We start from the raw sequence: 16,761 nt of genomic DNA, 5'->3' as shown, positions 1-16,761 counted from the left end.
GCTTCCAGGCTGGAGAGTCTCATGGTTTGACACAGTTAAAGTTCAGCCTGATCCGCAGGTTCCCAGCTAAACAATTGAACTCAAGAAAAATACAGGATAGTTCTAGACTTGCTGCGTAAGTAACTTCTCTTTAAATTGGCAAAGGTGCCTCCAAAACCTCCATGTCAGAGATTTTTCAATTATATATTTGTCTGTTGTTTTGTGAGTGTCATACATTGGGTTCAACTCAAGTGATTTCACAAAAAATACTTGGGCTGTTTTGATGCTTTGGCATTTTCTTTTCCTATGTAACTGACAATTGTTTTCAGTGATTTCTTCCCCTCCATCCTTTTCTGTGGAAGCTCCTATCCACCGTGATAGACTATATTTAAAAAAGAGTTGCCTTCTATTTACTTGGGCATAGGAGTACATTACAGCTCAGAGGTATATATTAATGGTCTCATGTGCTATGAATGATCTTCTAGCATTTCTAGTGCACCTTTATTCATATACAAATTAAACCTTGTGGCTTATTCAGCATAAAGTATTAAACTAGCATTTTTATTTTCGTTAGCCATCACTATAGCAATTCAAATTCAAGTTCACCTGAATACTAAGTAGTATAGCAAATAGTTTAGAAAAAATGAACTTTGTCAGGCTATTAGCAATGTGGTTTGAAGCATCTGCCTGACTAGTGCCTGTTCTGATTTTTCAATGGCAAGTGCAGAACATTGAGGTTTACTTTTAAGATTGAGCTAGGCAAAGACTGTTCACGTGAATAACCAGTGCTCAGCCATGATCCCAAACCTTTAAATTCTGAGCTGGGAAGACCGGTAAGGGCTGATGGAGCTAAAAGTAATTGCAGGGGAGATAAGCATAATACTGTAACTAAATACCATATTAAGAAATAGATACTATTCATTGTAAAACGTGTGTTGGAACAGCAGTCAGGCTAAAATCCAATTTTTTTTTTTCTATTCAAATATACCTTCAGATTCTAAGTCAGTACTAAATATTCAAGTTGCTAGAAAATTTCTTCAGGTGTTCTTGTTGGCTCTGCATTCTCTGGCTGAACTTTTGAGAGAGACTGAAATACCTCAGTGCTTCAGCTGAATGTTAAAAATGGACTTTTTGTGGTTTATTATTCATGTATACATGAAAATAAGGATCGTTGGTCTAATATAGGGTTGTGCAAATTCAGTGTCCTCTGTGTGTGTTGGGAAGGTTGTGTTGCTATACAGGTGTAGTCAATGGGGAATTTGAGGGTTTTGACTGTTGAGGAATGGTAAAGTGTTTGGATACCCAGGGAAGAATTAATGGTTTTGTCTTGGGCAATTCTGGATGCTGAAATAGTTCTTTGACTGCAGACAGTTCTTGTGCTGTTTTAAATACACCTAGCCATCTGATTAGTGGTACTGTTGGAAGGTAATTCAAGAGGAGGAGAACAATTTATGTTTGGGTCACTGATTAGTTCTGCAGTGCAGGAACATCTCACTGCAATTGTAATGATGGACACAACTGTTGAAAGCTCCCCCCTCCCCAATAGCTAGAGGGTTGTCATATGTATAACAGGGAGAAAAAGAATTTCTGTTTGTCAGGGAACATGCTCTGACAAAACTGCTAAAGCCAGTGCAGCCTTCCAAAGATTATCTTTGGGACAGGCAGAGATCAAATTTGAAGACAGAAGTCAAGTCAACAAGGCTACAGCCTTGACCACCTTGAACTGTGTCTTTAACCCCGTAGGAGTCAAGAGATTCACTATTTGAAATTAGTCATCAGAGAAAAAAACCCCTCATCTTACTAAATATTCTAAGCAATATGTCAGTATGGTTTGTGTCTTAAGCATACGTCTGGGAAGGTTATTTATGTGAGCAGTGGAGAAGGTGCATAACACCTTAAAAAATCACTTAATGAAATACTTAAAAAATCAGTCAATTAAATACTTGTTTGGTGGTGGATGGGAAAAGACAAGTCTATGAATATAAGATGTATCATGTAAGACATGATGCAAAGTAAACTACCTTTTAGAGCTGAAATACTAAGCACCTGAGCATGAGTGCTGCCAAAAAAAAAATTCTCGAGATGAAAATCAGCCCTCTCATTTCAGCATAACTACTGAAAGCACCAAGTGTTAAGAGTTCAGTTTATGATCCCCTATAATTTGAGATCTTTTCTGCAGAACTTCTGGCTACACAGTTTTCCTGTTTTTCTATTTGGGATGCAAATTTTACCTACTAATCCCTGCTGGGTTAAATGCTTGCTTTTTTTTTCTCCTGTGTGTTGTCCCCCTTCAAGCATTTCTTAATTTTTCAAGATCACTTTGAATTCTAATTCTGTTTCAGAAGTACTTTGCCCTCCTTCACTCCCTGGTTTGACTTCAGGCAGATTCCTCCAGTGTCCTACTTGATAATCTTACCAATTTACCTGTGAACCACTAGCTACTCCTTTGATTATCGTTTTACATTGCTACTTTATAATAGTTCCTTCTAGATCACGTGTCTGGCTTATTTATGAAGATGCCTTGTAAGATGCATCGAAGCCATATGAAAAACAAGATACAGATACTCTTGAGAAACAAATGCTGGCAATATGTCAGTGCTGTGTTGTGATGTGTGGATTCCATTGCCTGTGAAACCAGCACTATCCAGGTTCAAGGCCAAGTCTGAATACAAAGAGAGGCCAGTGTGGTTTTGGGTGGCTTAGCAAGACGAGTGTTGGATGCAAATGGGTCAGTATCCTCAGGATATTCATGCTGTATGTGTTTATGCTTTAAGGCCTCTTATTGGAATACCCTGGATTGATGGTCCTTAATGCAGTAATTGGTTGTTGGTCTTTATTTTGTATGGTCAAACTTATGTGCTCCAAGTTTCAAAAGTGCCAACTGATCAGAGAAGGTGCGCCTGTTTAAATACATACATTGTGCCTGAGGCTGAGATCCTGGTTCTCATATTTATTTAGTGTCTTCAAGGTGTCTTAAAGATAAGCAGCCTCCATCTGTTTAATGGGAAAGGAGAAACAGGGCTAATGTGGTGTTGTGCTTAGGGGTAGTGTGAGGAAGGCTTACATATAATTATTTTTTATCAAATACTTGGAATGTATTTAGGATAAAACTGGTAGTTCTGTTGCCTCTAATTTTCACTATCTGGTATCATATTTTGTATCATTTGTGATACTATGTATCTCAGGCACATTGTCATGCTGGTGGGCTTGATCTCTGGAACATCTGACTGTGGTAGATCTGAGAGATACTACTGATTTAGCTTTCCCAAGGTGACTCATGGAGAGCTATCTTTTTTGTACCTTATGACTTGATGTCCATTCTGCTTGATTAACATCTGTATGTGTCTGTGTGTGTAATTTTGCACACCTTGAAGAGTCCAGTGCAGGAATGTTTGATGTTAAACAGTAGTCACTTTCTTCTTTTGGACTCTGACCTGGGTTTGACAGCGCTTGCTAACTAGAAGAAACAGTGCAGAGTAAAACCTGTACAATAGAGTAAGGGAAGGACTAACTCATAGGACTTCAGACACAAAGATTATGAGAATAGACAGGTCACTTGATTAAAAAAAAAAAATAATCTGTCTTGGTTGACATGAATATCTATTTTCATGTTATGCTTTGCCTGTTATGTCTCATGGTTAAACTATATGTTTAAAAATAAAGGCATTATGGACTTCTCAAACAATTAAGGCTTGGAAGAGTTATTAGGTCATCTATGCACACACTGCCACATAATCAAAGTTCATTATATTTTACCAGTAACTGGTATTTTTTCTACAGCATCTATTGGCACCACATACAACACTGGTTTTTGCTCCCATCTCTCCTCCTGCCCCCTGTTGTTGGTTATTTAATTCGGCTCTTAACTGAAGACCGCAAAGACCGTATCATAGATTCCAGTGGTCAGTGTTTTATCTCACTGTTGTAAATTTGTACCTAACATGAACTGTCTGGACCTGCTAGCTCACCCAGTTGTTCTTTGTATTGTTTTGACTGGGCCAGCACCTTTTTAGTACCTCTCTTTTCTTCCCTGTAAAACTTGGTGTACATAATCAAGTTAGGTTTTGATGCTTTAAGTGTATTAAGTAGTCCAAATATCTGTGTCTGCTGTCCCACCTGCACTCTGGGAGTGGCCTGGTTCTTGCAATATAGCTTTAAGTCTTTCCAACATCTTTCAGCTTTTAAAATGGCCATCATAGCTCAGAGTGCCCTAGTTTTTGTTTAGGAATTTTCCTGAGTGGCTATTTCCATCAGTGTGCTGGAAGTGAATGCAAAATATCGAGTAACAGCAGGCCTAGCTTAGTTCCTCTGGAAGCTCAGTGAAAGACTTCCCTGTCTCATGCTGCTTTGTCATGTACAACTGTATCTTGAGCTGTCATTAGCCAGTCTTTAATCTAGTTGTATGTAGTGGGGTGTGGCATGAAGTTAAATGTCTTACAGAAGTCTCTGTGTTCATGTATGTATGTTGCTATTGTAAAACATTTACACAATTAGCTTAATAAATCTTATCACCTAATTTTAAAAAGAATGTAGAGCTGGGAAGGGATGTTAGGAGAACTACTACAGTATCCTTGCTGGGCCAGGCTCAAGTATATGTGATCTGTTCTTGGCAGCTATTTTTGGCTTGTCCTTTGAACTTCCATTATAGAAGATTCTAGAACCTCCTTTGGTGTATCCAGGCCATGTTTTATTACTTTAGCTATCCTTTTATAGCTACAACTTCCTAGTTTGCATTGTTTCTACAGCTGGTCCTGTCTATTTGCTTATTGACTCTACTAGCAACTCATTACTGACAGAGGGTTCAGTTTGCCTGTGGCATTTATCATGTCAATGGAGGCCTTCTTCCAAGAGTAAAATGTCTGTGAATGTGTGGAAGGAGATATTTGAGTAGTTTTATAAATGAGCATGCAGAGATTGGAATGCCAATTCAGACTAAAAAGAGAAGATGACTGTGAAAAGGACATGGAAAAGGTGCAGAAAAAACAGCAAGAGAATCTGAATTCAAGGCGAGGGAGCAGCTGCTTGATTTTTTTCAACCCATGCTCAGCAAAATCCTACTGCAGAAGGTGTTTGGAAACCAGTGGCTCAGGGAGTTTTATAGATTTGTGGAGTCAAAAGCATAGGGTTGGAAAAGACTTCCTGTCTTCTTGCTCTTCATCCTTTTGTCCCAGGGCAAAAGCAGCTTCATCTGTTGCTCTTCATAGACATCTCCTTAACCTGTTCTTTAAAGCTGATAGTAGAGGCTACTGCAATGGAAGATACTAACTCCCAGGTATCTCTGAAGAATCAATTTTATTGAGCAAGAGAGGTTGCATCATAAGTCACACTGGACTGAAAAAACAGCAGTAAATTGGGCTGCTCTGACTTCCTGTGAAGATGATGTGCATGAAAAGCCCTTCATCTGGTCGAGCTGGGAGAGCAGAAGCTCTTGGCAGAGAGATGGTGAAAAAATCTACCAAGGAAGTGGGAAAGCATCTGGAAGATTTGCTTTCCATCATCTCTATAAGCTTTCCTCATACCTTTTCTATTTAGAATGATTGTCATTTTGTCTTAAGGAACAAAATAGTAACACTGTCTATTTAGAAATTTGAAGCACAACAAAAATATCTTTCTGCATAACTCATAAAGAAGTATTTCTTGTATTCAGGTTAAAAATATTCTGAAGGCAGTACTGAAGAAGTCAGCTGATAATGTGAAATTTCACAGGAAACCTCAAATCTCTCTCACGCTTTTTATTTGTCCTTACTGCTTCAGTTTCAAAATAATTTCATTTTCTAATGTGTCATTTTGAACATTTAGCGTAAGATTTGCCCTAGGAAAGGATCCTCTTTGATTGCCTCTGGAATTAGCAGCCTGATTGGAGCACGAACAAAGGTAGGTGTTCTTCAAAAATTATAAAACATTAGAGGTGAGATCACACAGTATCCTTGATATTTGTGGGACTGTTGATACCTTTTAATACCATTCTGGAACATAGATGAGGCATAAATCCTGAGGATGCTGGTGCTTTCTTAGTCGAAGTAGAAGTCTTGTAAGCTTGATTTGTCTCACACTGATGTGTGAAATATCAGCCTTTTGGAACCTTTCTACCAACTGCTAAGATGATTTATATGGTAACCACTAAACCAGACAGTTGTCTTCCTCTTGCTAATGATTTTTTTGGTTATTGAGATGCCAAGTTGATGTCATCCTAGTCATTGTCACTTAATTAGCCAATGCTTTTATTATAGGGCATAGGCTGTGGGGAGAAGTAGTAATAAATAGGCCTTAGTCCAACAGATCACTAGTATAGGAATTGAAAACCTCATCTGTGTTATTATTCTTTGTGAACTGCACAATCAGGGCAAAATATTAATGCACACTTCATGCCCACTCGTGTGAGAGTGTCATTAAAATTCAGAATTACCTGTCTGACTTGCATGGCACTGTTATTCTTATGTTTAGCAGAACTGAGGATGATTTGAAATACAAAGTAGAATGGAAGGCTAGTTTTTAATCTGAAATAAGTCCTGATTTTTATTTATTTATTTTCTGGCTAGAAGTCTTAAGATATGCCTGTAATAATCATCTTATAACATCAGCTGAGGAAACACTGGGAGTGATTCAAAAGCTGTCACCAGGTAGGAGATCTAATGAAAGCCTTGCCTTTTGTAGGATTTTGAACATTTTCTTAAAATTTTTCAACACCACTATTTCCATAATACTTTTTCCTACAGTCCTACTTGGCATCTCTACAAGTAAGGTCTAAAACTGTACTGCGTGAAGCAAATTAACAAATGAGAGTTTTGCTCACACTACGTTTTACCTTCTCTGGTTTGGTCAGCCAGCTTCTCTGCTGAAGAAAGAAATCTTTGGAAGATGTAGCTGAACTATCATTGTACCTTGAAAGTGAAGAATTTGTTTCTTTAGTAAAAAGCTGAAACAAACTTGACTCAAAAATAGTCAAAAGCCTGAATGTACATCAGTATGAACTTGTCAATTTTGAAATGTACTTATCACGTCTTTGGAAACTTAGCCTCTTCTAACTCTCGTTGAGCACCTGATCTATTCAATGTCCAAGGTGAGTCTTTGCCTTCACAACTAGAGAAAATGCTCACACATTCTGTCAGCAATAAGAAAGGCACTCTACTGCAACAAGTGGGACCTTGCAATAGGAGAGAACCCCCTGGCTGGATTTAGTATTTAGTACAGTGACTTCTGTAGTTCAGAGTCCTTTGGACATTTGATTTTCTTCTGGAAGAAAAGTTGTGTCAATCCAAGTATCATTGTGCAGTTTCCCAGGGGCAAAGCAGGTGGCAAGATTCCCTTGGCACAGAAGTGTTTGTGGGCTTTTTGTCTTGTTTTCCATGATAATTTCTCAAGCACAGTTAAATGATCTGCTTAGTTTTCTGTTCTGGATGGAGATGTGCTGGGTTGGCAGCTCTGGGATTTTCTGCATTTTGCCAGCTGGCAAACATGCACATTTGTGTAAGCTCATTCATAGCTGATACTGAGAGACAGGTGCTGATTTACTGTTCGTCAAATAACTGTGCTGGCATATGTCCAGTATTAACACGACTGCACCTAGAGAACAAGAGTGCATCACTTATATCATTGTGAAACACCTCTTTCAACACTTATTTACTGGTATTGGGAGGGGGGCAAGTTGAATGTATTTCAGTGATGTATTTTGCTTCCTGTGTCTGGAGAATGTGTGATGGTAATATACATGCATATATTACTGACTAGTAGGAAATGTAAAAATGAAAAGTGAAAATTATTACTGGTGGCAGTAACAGAAGAGAGATGTTGTTTACAGTCTCACATCCATAGGGAATGCTTCCTCATAGCCTCCCAACAGCCATTGGTAATGATGAGAGAAAGAAACTCCAAAACCTGCATGATACAGCTTCTGTTAGTCTTTACTGCTCGAGCTGTTGGGAGTTCGGTATGTGAATCATCCAAAATACCCTGTTCCCAGTAGCTGCTGAGGCCATATCCAAACTATAGGGACTCCCTTCAAATGATAGATCCTCCAGTCTCCTGTCCACGTGAGCTGCGTCTACATGGGGGTCACCACGGCTGCTGACTCATCTTGCTGTGCCTGTCCCACCCCCAGAGCGCCTTGGGGTGGCTGCACAGGCCTTTGTGTGGGTAGCAGGTGCTGCTCTGTGTGCTGAGGCCTCTGTTAGGTGGCCTTGTTGGACTAGGGGTTGAGGAGAGGACAGAGCTATGAAACATTCGCTGGAGGAATCGATACTGAGATGCGTTGCTTTGTTAACTAATCTGTAGCTGACTTTATGTGTAACTGCTGAGTCACTCATGACAGTTTGTACCCTGCAAATCCAATTCTTTTGCTGCCTGGCCTTTACTGACAATGAGAAGGCACATGAGAAATTGCATGGTATATTTAATGAGCTACTTTTTTTGCTAGGAGAACTTAATTCTCAAGAAGTGCAGTTCCATGAAGGCTTAAGTAACAAGAAACTATTTAGAATATTTGGTTTTGGCTATAGCCTGAAAGTTATTAAATGTAGCAATTTATAAAAACATAAGTATCCTCGAGTAAGCAAAATGTAGCTCCTTTTTACTCCCTGCCCCTTTTTTTTTTTTTTTTATGGTTGCGGTCAAGTCCTAGTGCTGTAACTGTGATCACACTGGCAATAATTGTATACCAGCAGGGTTTTTTCTGAAATGTGAGACTGAATTCCTTACCCATGCATGGTAACATTTATTTGAAAAATTTATAAAGGAAATGTAAAGAAATCATTTCTGCCCCAAATAAAACTTTTTCTCAAGATTCCCATACAGATTTTGAAAACAAATCCAACAAATATGTTCGAATAGTGATGATGACATCATTGGTACAGTGTGGGGTCTGTGTACTCGGTACCAAACTGTTAATATACTGTAAAAGACTGAAGGTGCAAGTACATGTCAGGAAGACTCAACCTGAAGTGGTTTTGCTTAAAAAGCATCTGCAGATTATCTTTCATACAGGATAAACCCACAGTAACACAGGAAATATTTAACCATAAGTATTAAAAATTAAATAGGAAAATAAGGACACAGATACAGTATCTGATTATGTATTATCTTTGGATGTTACAATAGTCATTTGCAGACGTCAAACTTCCTGTTTCCCTGGCAGGTAGACAGCAATATCACCTCCATTTTGTAGATACAGTTAAAGAGGGAATGAAAGTAATTAACTGATGTAGCATGCCCAGGGCTGTTCAATGAGCCGATGAAGTAGTTAACATTAAAAATGAAGAATAAGCTCCCAGCTATGTACTTCAGATTCATTATTTCTTTCCTGAGTGTAATGTTAGACTTGGGTGTAAAGTACATACTTGACCTATATACTCAGGTTGTGGTATAACAGAAAATTTAAGGCTCTTGTGCATTTTCTTGCCTAGTACTTAAAAGGTGGGTCCATGTTCCTTCTTCTGGATTGCAAAGGGAAATTTATATGGTTATGTTCTGCTGAACTGGCTACAAAATAAGCCAACTTCCCCACCTGGGCTGTGCCTGTTTATATCTTATCTCAAACTGTGGAACAATAGTCTTCTGATTAATTTGTGCTTTCTCTCAAAATAAGACTGTAGTCTCTTTTTGCCTTTATGATTTGATTGAGATCAAGTTAATGGCTGAGAGAGATGCACAGATTCGTATCAATAAATGGTTTGTTTGAAATAAATGAATGCTGTATTCTGGGCTCTGGTTCTACATTACAGTGGGCAATGAAGAAAAACAAAATACTGACGAAAAATTGAGAGGTTTTTGGCACACACAAATGGATTTTCAAAGTGTCAACAGTACTGCTGTCTCACTAATTATAAATTCACTTTAGTTTGGCAAAAAAATTGGAGAACTCGTTTGATTGTAGGTATGGTATATACTGTAGTAATAAAGGTAATAAAGCCTGTAACTTTGCTGAATTGGTGATGCTAGAAGTTACTGAAGTTATTGAAGTAGGATCTTTGTTAAATGACCATTATCAAGCCTTTATACTAAAGGGAAAATGGTAAAGGCTTCAACTTTTTCTGTGTATTTCTCATAACTGTTTTTACTAATAGAAATTATAGTGGAGTCAAAATTACTGTCAGGCTTTTAAAAGGTTTTGGGTTTTGTTTTGTGCCTAGTTTCTGTACATCTTCTGACCCTGTGCTAAAGCGCTTGTAACACATGCTGACTAGTTTTGTTTGGCAAAGTTTTGTTACACTTGGCATACTTCTCTCTTGCTGCAAGAAGTTAGAGTGTAGTGACGTTATATACTACTACTCTGGAAACAACCACAACCCAGTCTGACTCCCTAGCATCAACATAGAGCAGCTTAATATTATCCAGACTGCTGTATTTCTTGAAGCTTCTATTTGTCACTGCAAATTTTCCTAGTGACATGAGATCTTTGACTTGATGTAGGCATCATTACCATGACTATGTATCTGACTGTGGGTACATTTTAATGTTTAGAAAAACATTTAAGATTCCAGTTTTAGAAACAGTATGATATGAGCTGAAGAAAGGGTTTGTCTTCTCAATTAAAGGGAGTTTTCTTTCAAACAGAGTTTAGGCATTCTTTTAATACATTCATCCTTGAGGCATGAATATATGTCCGTATGAGTGTGATGGCTTGATGGCTTTTTGTGGATAATACAGTGAGCTCAGAAATAGGAAGCAAACTCAGGGAAGGTCATATTTGTACTATAGAGGGCTGCTTTTAAAATGTCACTTCAGACGTATGGCAGGGAAGGTGAAGCTGAAATGGTCAGATGAAGACTGAGGTGTCTAAAAGAATGAGGAAAGAGTTGGTTGGTGGCTAGAGCTGGAGAGGCAACATGATTTTATGTGCTAGGCTGCATAAGATCTGTAAATGTAATTAAGTTGTAAGGCTGGATCCCAGAAGAGGGGAAGGTAAGGAAAGACTGGAAGGCAATTAAATGCTGTTTCGGAAGAGAACAGTGACAAAATACTTCCAAATAATCATTATATAGCTGAAAAACTTGGGGCAAAGCTGAAAGTTGTATTGGCAGATTTATAACATCAATATTAGGAAATTGTTCTTTAGATGCTCATTGCAAGGACACCTGGGAAGGTATAGTTAATAGAAAAGGTCAAAAAGGCATTGTGGAAGATGAAATCAGGCTAGATTTCAGCCATTGCTTAAATGTTCCTTCCCTTTCAGTCCGGATAAAAAGTGGCAGTAATATAAATGTTTGGATTTTCAGAAAGCCCTGGCGTATCTATATGACTTAATAATTATTTATATTTAGGGGGTTTTAATAATAAGGAATTTTGTAGCTAAACAGCAAGCTTGAAAATTAAACCCACCAATTTTTGCAGGATACTCCTCATATGAACTTTATACAGCATTTATATAGTGACTTGTTCTTTTGAATGTGAGCCCTGCTCAGTCATTGTTATGAGATTTCCTTCAAATATATTACTAATTCCGTACCTGGATCCATGACTTCCTCTACTTGTCACCTTCTTCTAAAGGAAGGGGTAAGGTCCAGGATCAGAACATGGTTTGGAAACACACTGAGCAGGCAGGCCATGCAGCCAGCCAGAGCTGGGTGAAAGTATTGTCAAAGTACTTTGATCCTGGAAGAGTCAGAGTGCAAAGGGACAGTTTAACTGCTTGTCAGCAATAAAACAGGAAGGCAATGTGTGGTTGCTGTGACCTCAAACATGGATACACATAGGTAAGCAGATCGAGAAGTCAGAAATATGTGCAAAGCAGCATGGGGGAGCAGCTGTAGGATTGTCAGACTATTTCTAAGCAGAGACATGATCATCCAAACATCAGTGAAAGTTTACTTGCTCTGATATGCAAGAAACCCTAATTAATAATAATGTCAACAGCTTTAAAAGCTTTACAGCAATCTGCTAGTTGCATCAGTGAAAGGTTTGAATTGTGCGAGTGAATACCTGTTTATGTTGAATATACAGGCATACGCCTGAGGCAAACTGCCTTGTAAACCGATGTTAAATCAGACCATCAATATTTCCAAAATACTTACTAATTTTCCTTTTGGAGTGGTCAGGTGGTTGAAACATCACTTCTATGCTTTCATTGCACAGAGATGGCCTGAAAGGAGAGGAAGGATTAAAACAAAATGGTTTGGCAGGGTTTCGGCAAGGGATGCCAAAATAGACCCAGGTTTTGTCTAGAGTGTGGCTGACAGGTAAGTAGGCACAGAGGGTTGTGTAACTGACAGCTCTTTCTATGCAGATGATCCAGAGCTTGACCGAGACCTAAAGATAGGACCTGCCTGTTCTCTGTTGGCAGTCATTCTTTCCGTGGAAATACTGTTTGCCAGCAGTGGTTCAGAGGAGCACAATTAGCCCTATGTATATTCCAAGTAATTAGCATTGTGTTCCATAATATATAAACTGGTATTTGATTTTATTTATAATATTGGGTATTGTCGTCTTGAGAACGTGCCTTCCCACCTTCAGTTCTGCTTCTTCCTCCTTGCTTAAAGGGTCGCTAGCAAGAGAGGATGAGTCCCTCTTTTCCCACCTCTCCTTTGGTTTGATTAGGTAATTTGCTGTTCTACTAGATTTGTCAGGAATACATCCTCCAATCTCAGAATAATATACAGAAGTTCAAATGAAATCTCTGGCCTTACCTTACAGTGTCCCTTTAAGTGAAACAAAGCTTAGCACAGTGTTGGGTGCTGTTTAGAGACCAGTTATATGGACAGAATATGCTATACATGCTGGAAATCCGAGCTGTTACCAAACATGGGGAAAATGATTTTATAAAACAAACAAAAACTCCCCAGACCTCACCACAGAACATTGCTCTATCAAGACTGAAAAGACTCCAGAATATCCTTCTGAAATAGAGGTTGGAAAATTTTGTCTTTGTAAAAATGTCTCAATTTTCTGTGGATGTGGAGTTGGTACTGTGGACAGACCTTGGAGAAGCAGTTGGCAGCCACTTCCTCTTGAGTATCAGACCTGTAAATCCAGGAAGCACGCTGCACACGATGCCCCCAAAACTTACCCACCCTCTTTTCTGAGGCTTCTATTGTTCAACAAGAGCAGCCAGAACAAGGAAATGGCAAAGAGAACAAGGAGGAAGGTCCTATGATAGGTTCTTCCTTTGTCTCAGAGTTGAGGCAAAAGGACTTGAAATTTTGGCACGGAACTGGGTGAATTATAGAAATGGACAGGAAATCAAGAGGTAGCTAACAGAGTTAATGAGAAGGCAAATACTGTTGAAGACCAAATTCCATCAGAGTTCCTGCTCACCTTGTACCTCTATTCATTCCCTGTTGGCAGACCTTAAAGGTTCTGTGTTTAGTGGAAAGCTGATTTCTGAGGAAGTTCTATTGAGACCATCTCACTGCCTGTAGGAGTTAAGTTCCTTCAAATTCTTTCCTTTTCCCTACAAACCCCAAATTACTCCACCACAACACCCAGGATTCCTAACCCTCCTCCCAGAAGAAGTGTGCTGATTTAGCTGCTGTGTAAAGATTCAAAGCTTTTAAGTGGTCCTTTTTTTCTTAATTTAAATTTGCATTGTTGGGAAAAAATCTTCCTTTCTTAAGTCTATGAAAACATTTTAAAAAATTTTGTTCCTCAGCCAAAGCATTATTGCCAATAAAACTGATGTACAACTAAAATAGATGTTTTAAAAATATGTATATAGACATTGACCTGTCCAACTTAGCTCGTTCATTCAAATTGCCTGGATACGCAAAAGCTGCATAAAATTAAAAATTAATGAAAGCACACAATAGACACAAGAAACCTGGCAAGTAACAATAAACCTCATCAACTTAACATGCAATCATCCTGCCTAAAACCAATAAGCATGCCAAACAGGCAAGACAGGTTGTGTGTGGAAGGATTCTAGATTATCTTGTTATAGTACACTAAAGCTGTAGTTCAACCAGTTTTATTTTAAAGCCAGTATTACCACTGAAAGGAGGAGTCCCATGCTTATGAACTTGCTGTTGGTTTCTGCTCTCAGTGCTGGTTTCTATATCCTTCTCCACCTCCTTTCTCTGATCCTTCTTGTGCTGGGATTACTGGGTGACTGTGGGTGAGGCATCTGAGGAGCTCATGTGCAGGGGAGGAAGCAGGAGGAAAAGCATCTTTGACTATTTTTCTACTCACTCAGTCCCTCGATGTTGCTTACCAGACTTAACTGCGATGTTTCCAGTGCTACCCTATACTTCAAAGTAGGACAGGAGTAGGCAGCTTGGAAGCGTTAAGCTGGACACACATCTGAAATGTGACACTCGGTCCTCCCAGTACATCCCTGTGTTGAATTCACAGTGCTTTGTGTCTAGGTGAGAATGTTAAGCAGAAATATGCCACTTGTTCTTGCAGATATGGTGTGCAAATTAAATTTGAAAATGGATATCACTTGCTGCCTCAGACCTACCAGTGAATGTCACCTCCAATAAATAGCTTTCTTCTTGCATCTGCTTATCATGGGTTGAGCTGTGGTTTCTGTAACTTGTGTTACCACAGCTAAAGAAGCCTTTTATCACAAAGGATGAGCAAGGTCTCCCTGAATAAAAGGGTGCAGGCTGCTATTGTTTGAGATGTCGGTAGTCCATATCTACCTACATCATAATGTAGATTTCTGTTTTAAATTAGAAAGCTGATGAGAGTCTTAAATTCTTGCATCAGAGACTTTTCCAAACTCATATCCACAAACAAGAATTAATTTGCTATGGTTGCTGTTCAGTTCCTTGAAGTACACATTTTCCGTTTATGATCTGCAGGTACTGATGTAGGAAGAAAATAATAGGAACACAATTTCCATGAATACTAATAATATACATATAGCAATGCCCAAATGCAAGGAAACTTGAAGGATGGACAAGCCTTACACTATTGTGACAAATTTTTAATAGCACACATCTGTTTAATATTGGTTTGTTTGCTGATGACAGATGGGCTAGTTCGAGAGTATCAAGTCAGAAATGGTGACAACCATGCATTTCTGACTGAGGAAGGTAACTGAATGGTGTGTTGGTTCTACACAGTTGCTAGAGAAATCCTCTTTGTCATGCTGATGCTCTGCAGCCACTACTGAACACCCTAGACTCAGTGATACTGTGTCCTGTAATCTCTCTGCTTTGCCGTAGGAGTTGGTATGAACGCTCTTTGTCCACTGAATGTATAATCTGATTTGTGGTCTTGGTTCAGAAGTAAACCTTGAATACCTCTGAAATCTGCCCTGTAGCTGTAACCAGCAGGTCCTCTCATAACACATTCTGTAGAACAATAACACCAGCCACTGCAGTGGGAAGAGGGATATGGGTGGAATGAAGGTGAGTTCCATAGATCTTGGAAACTTTCCCTCCCTGGATGAATGAGTGGCTTCCTTGACTTGTACTAAGAAGCTGATAATTTTTTTTTTTTTTCAACTTCTCAAGCTTTCTGTCATCACCAGTTACAAGAGAAGAGCAGAATACTTTTTCACATTTGGATAGTATGCTTATAGAAAGTCATCTGTGTGACAGGCTACGGAAATCAGAGTACAGATCAAGTAATTTGTCATGAAGGACCCCTGAGTTGTACTACATTATTACTGTTTTTTCAGTCTTGCATTTCACGTCCTTACCATTTTTGCATGTATCTTATAGGTAAGGCACAGAACTTCAGACCAGGTAATGGCTTTGAAGATGAACACACTGAACAGCAACAGAGCAAACATGCTGAAAGAAGTTCAACTTATGAATAGACTCTCACATCCAAACATCTTAAGGTATATTGTTTTTTTTATGAATCATATAGAGATAGGTTGTCTTTATCAGAGCTTTTTATTTCTTTTTAAAAAATTATTATTTCATTATAGCTGTATTTGTTATGAATGTGTTAGAATCCGCTGCTAATTTAATGGAAGAAGGGGAGGAGGAAGAAAAGAGAAATAAAGGACTTGAGCAATTTGAAAATCCACATGACTTTTGGTAGCTAGAGTCTACTAGTAATAAATAACTTATTTCAGAGAAAAAGAAGTTTTCGCATTAAAAATTTGTGATGAATCAGTAAAATGATATAAAGATTAAAATTTGGCTTGTCTTCATGAACTTAAATTATTGCAGATTTAACACCATTCAAATAATTTATGGTTACTAATCTTGCAGATTAACAATGCGAAGCGCCATAGCTTCCTCATATTTTTAGGTCTGTTTCCTAGTTTTTAGCATTTTCTCATAGTAGTATTGCAAGGTGGGATAAGGGAGACTGAAGAAAGGAAGCTAGAGTTGAACTAATCTGATTTATTGGCTCTTGAAAGAAAAAAGGTAGTTCTTGTTTTGCAATAGATTACTGGATACAAATCTAAAATGTTTCAATATGTATCTTATTATTCCTTGAATCCTTTCAGTCTTGATTGCTCTTGTATAATGATGTGACAAGCAATTAACATAATTAGCTGAAGCCATAATATTAAGAGGTTTAAAGGTGTGATGACAGTGCACCAAATAACCAGTTCTTCTAAACTGCTGTTTCACAGCTGGGATAGGCAGTACAGCTCTTTCTGAAAAGTTTTGGAGAGACAGTGGTCTTTAACTTCATTTCCTCTTCACCGAACTCTTAAATAGTACTAACGTAGTACTGATTCCTAAAATCCTTTATAACCAGCTTTTCTGATGCTTGAAATCCTGGCTCAGTCTTCATCAACTGCTGCATAACAATACTATCTTGTTTGTTTCCTTCAGTATTTGAGGAGACATTTCAGAAGCATTTGGACTATCTGTAGGGAGTATTCCATTAATTCATGCTATTTTCTATTATTTTTTTCTTAACCCCCCCTAAAACCTGTGA

At 38.5% G+C, this 16,761-nt stretch overlaps 1 protein-coding gene across 1 annotated transcript in view; it reads left to right on the top strand.

Annotated features, from left to right (window-relative positions):
* TESK2 (testis associated actin remodelling kinase 2) overlaps positions 1-16,761 on the top strand; it is a 79,734-nt gene that overhangs the window by 10,933 nt on the left and 52,040 nt on the right. The window contains exon 3 of the mRNA XM_065657458.1: positions 15,579-15,700. Within this exon, the coding sequence (XP_065513530.1) occupies positions 15,579-15,700 (122 nt within the window). The remainder of the gene's footprint in view (positions 1-15,578; positions 15,701-16,761) is intronic.

This window comes from Caloenas nicobarica, chromosome Z (assembly GCF_036013445.1).
Source record: "Caloenas nicobarica isolate bCalNic1 chromosome Z, bCalNic1.hap1, whole genome shotgun sequence".
In the NCBI taxonomy this organism is placed as follows: Eukaryota; Metazoa; Chordata; class Aves; order Columbiformes; family Columbidae; genus Caloenas; species Caloenas nicobarica.
This window is presented reverse-complemented; position numbering and strand designations above follow the sequence as displayed.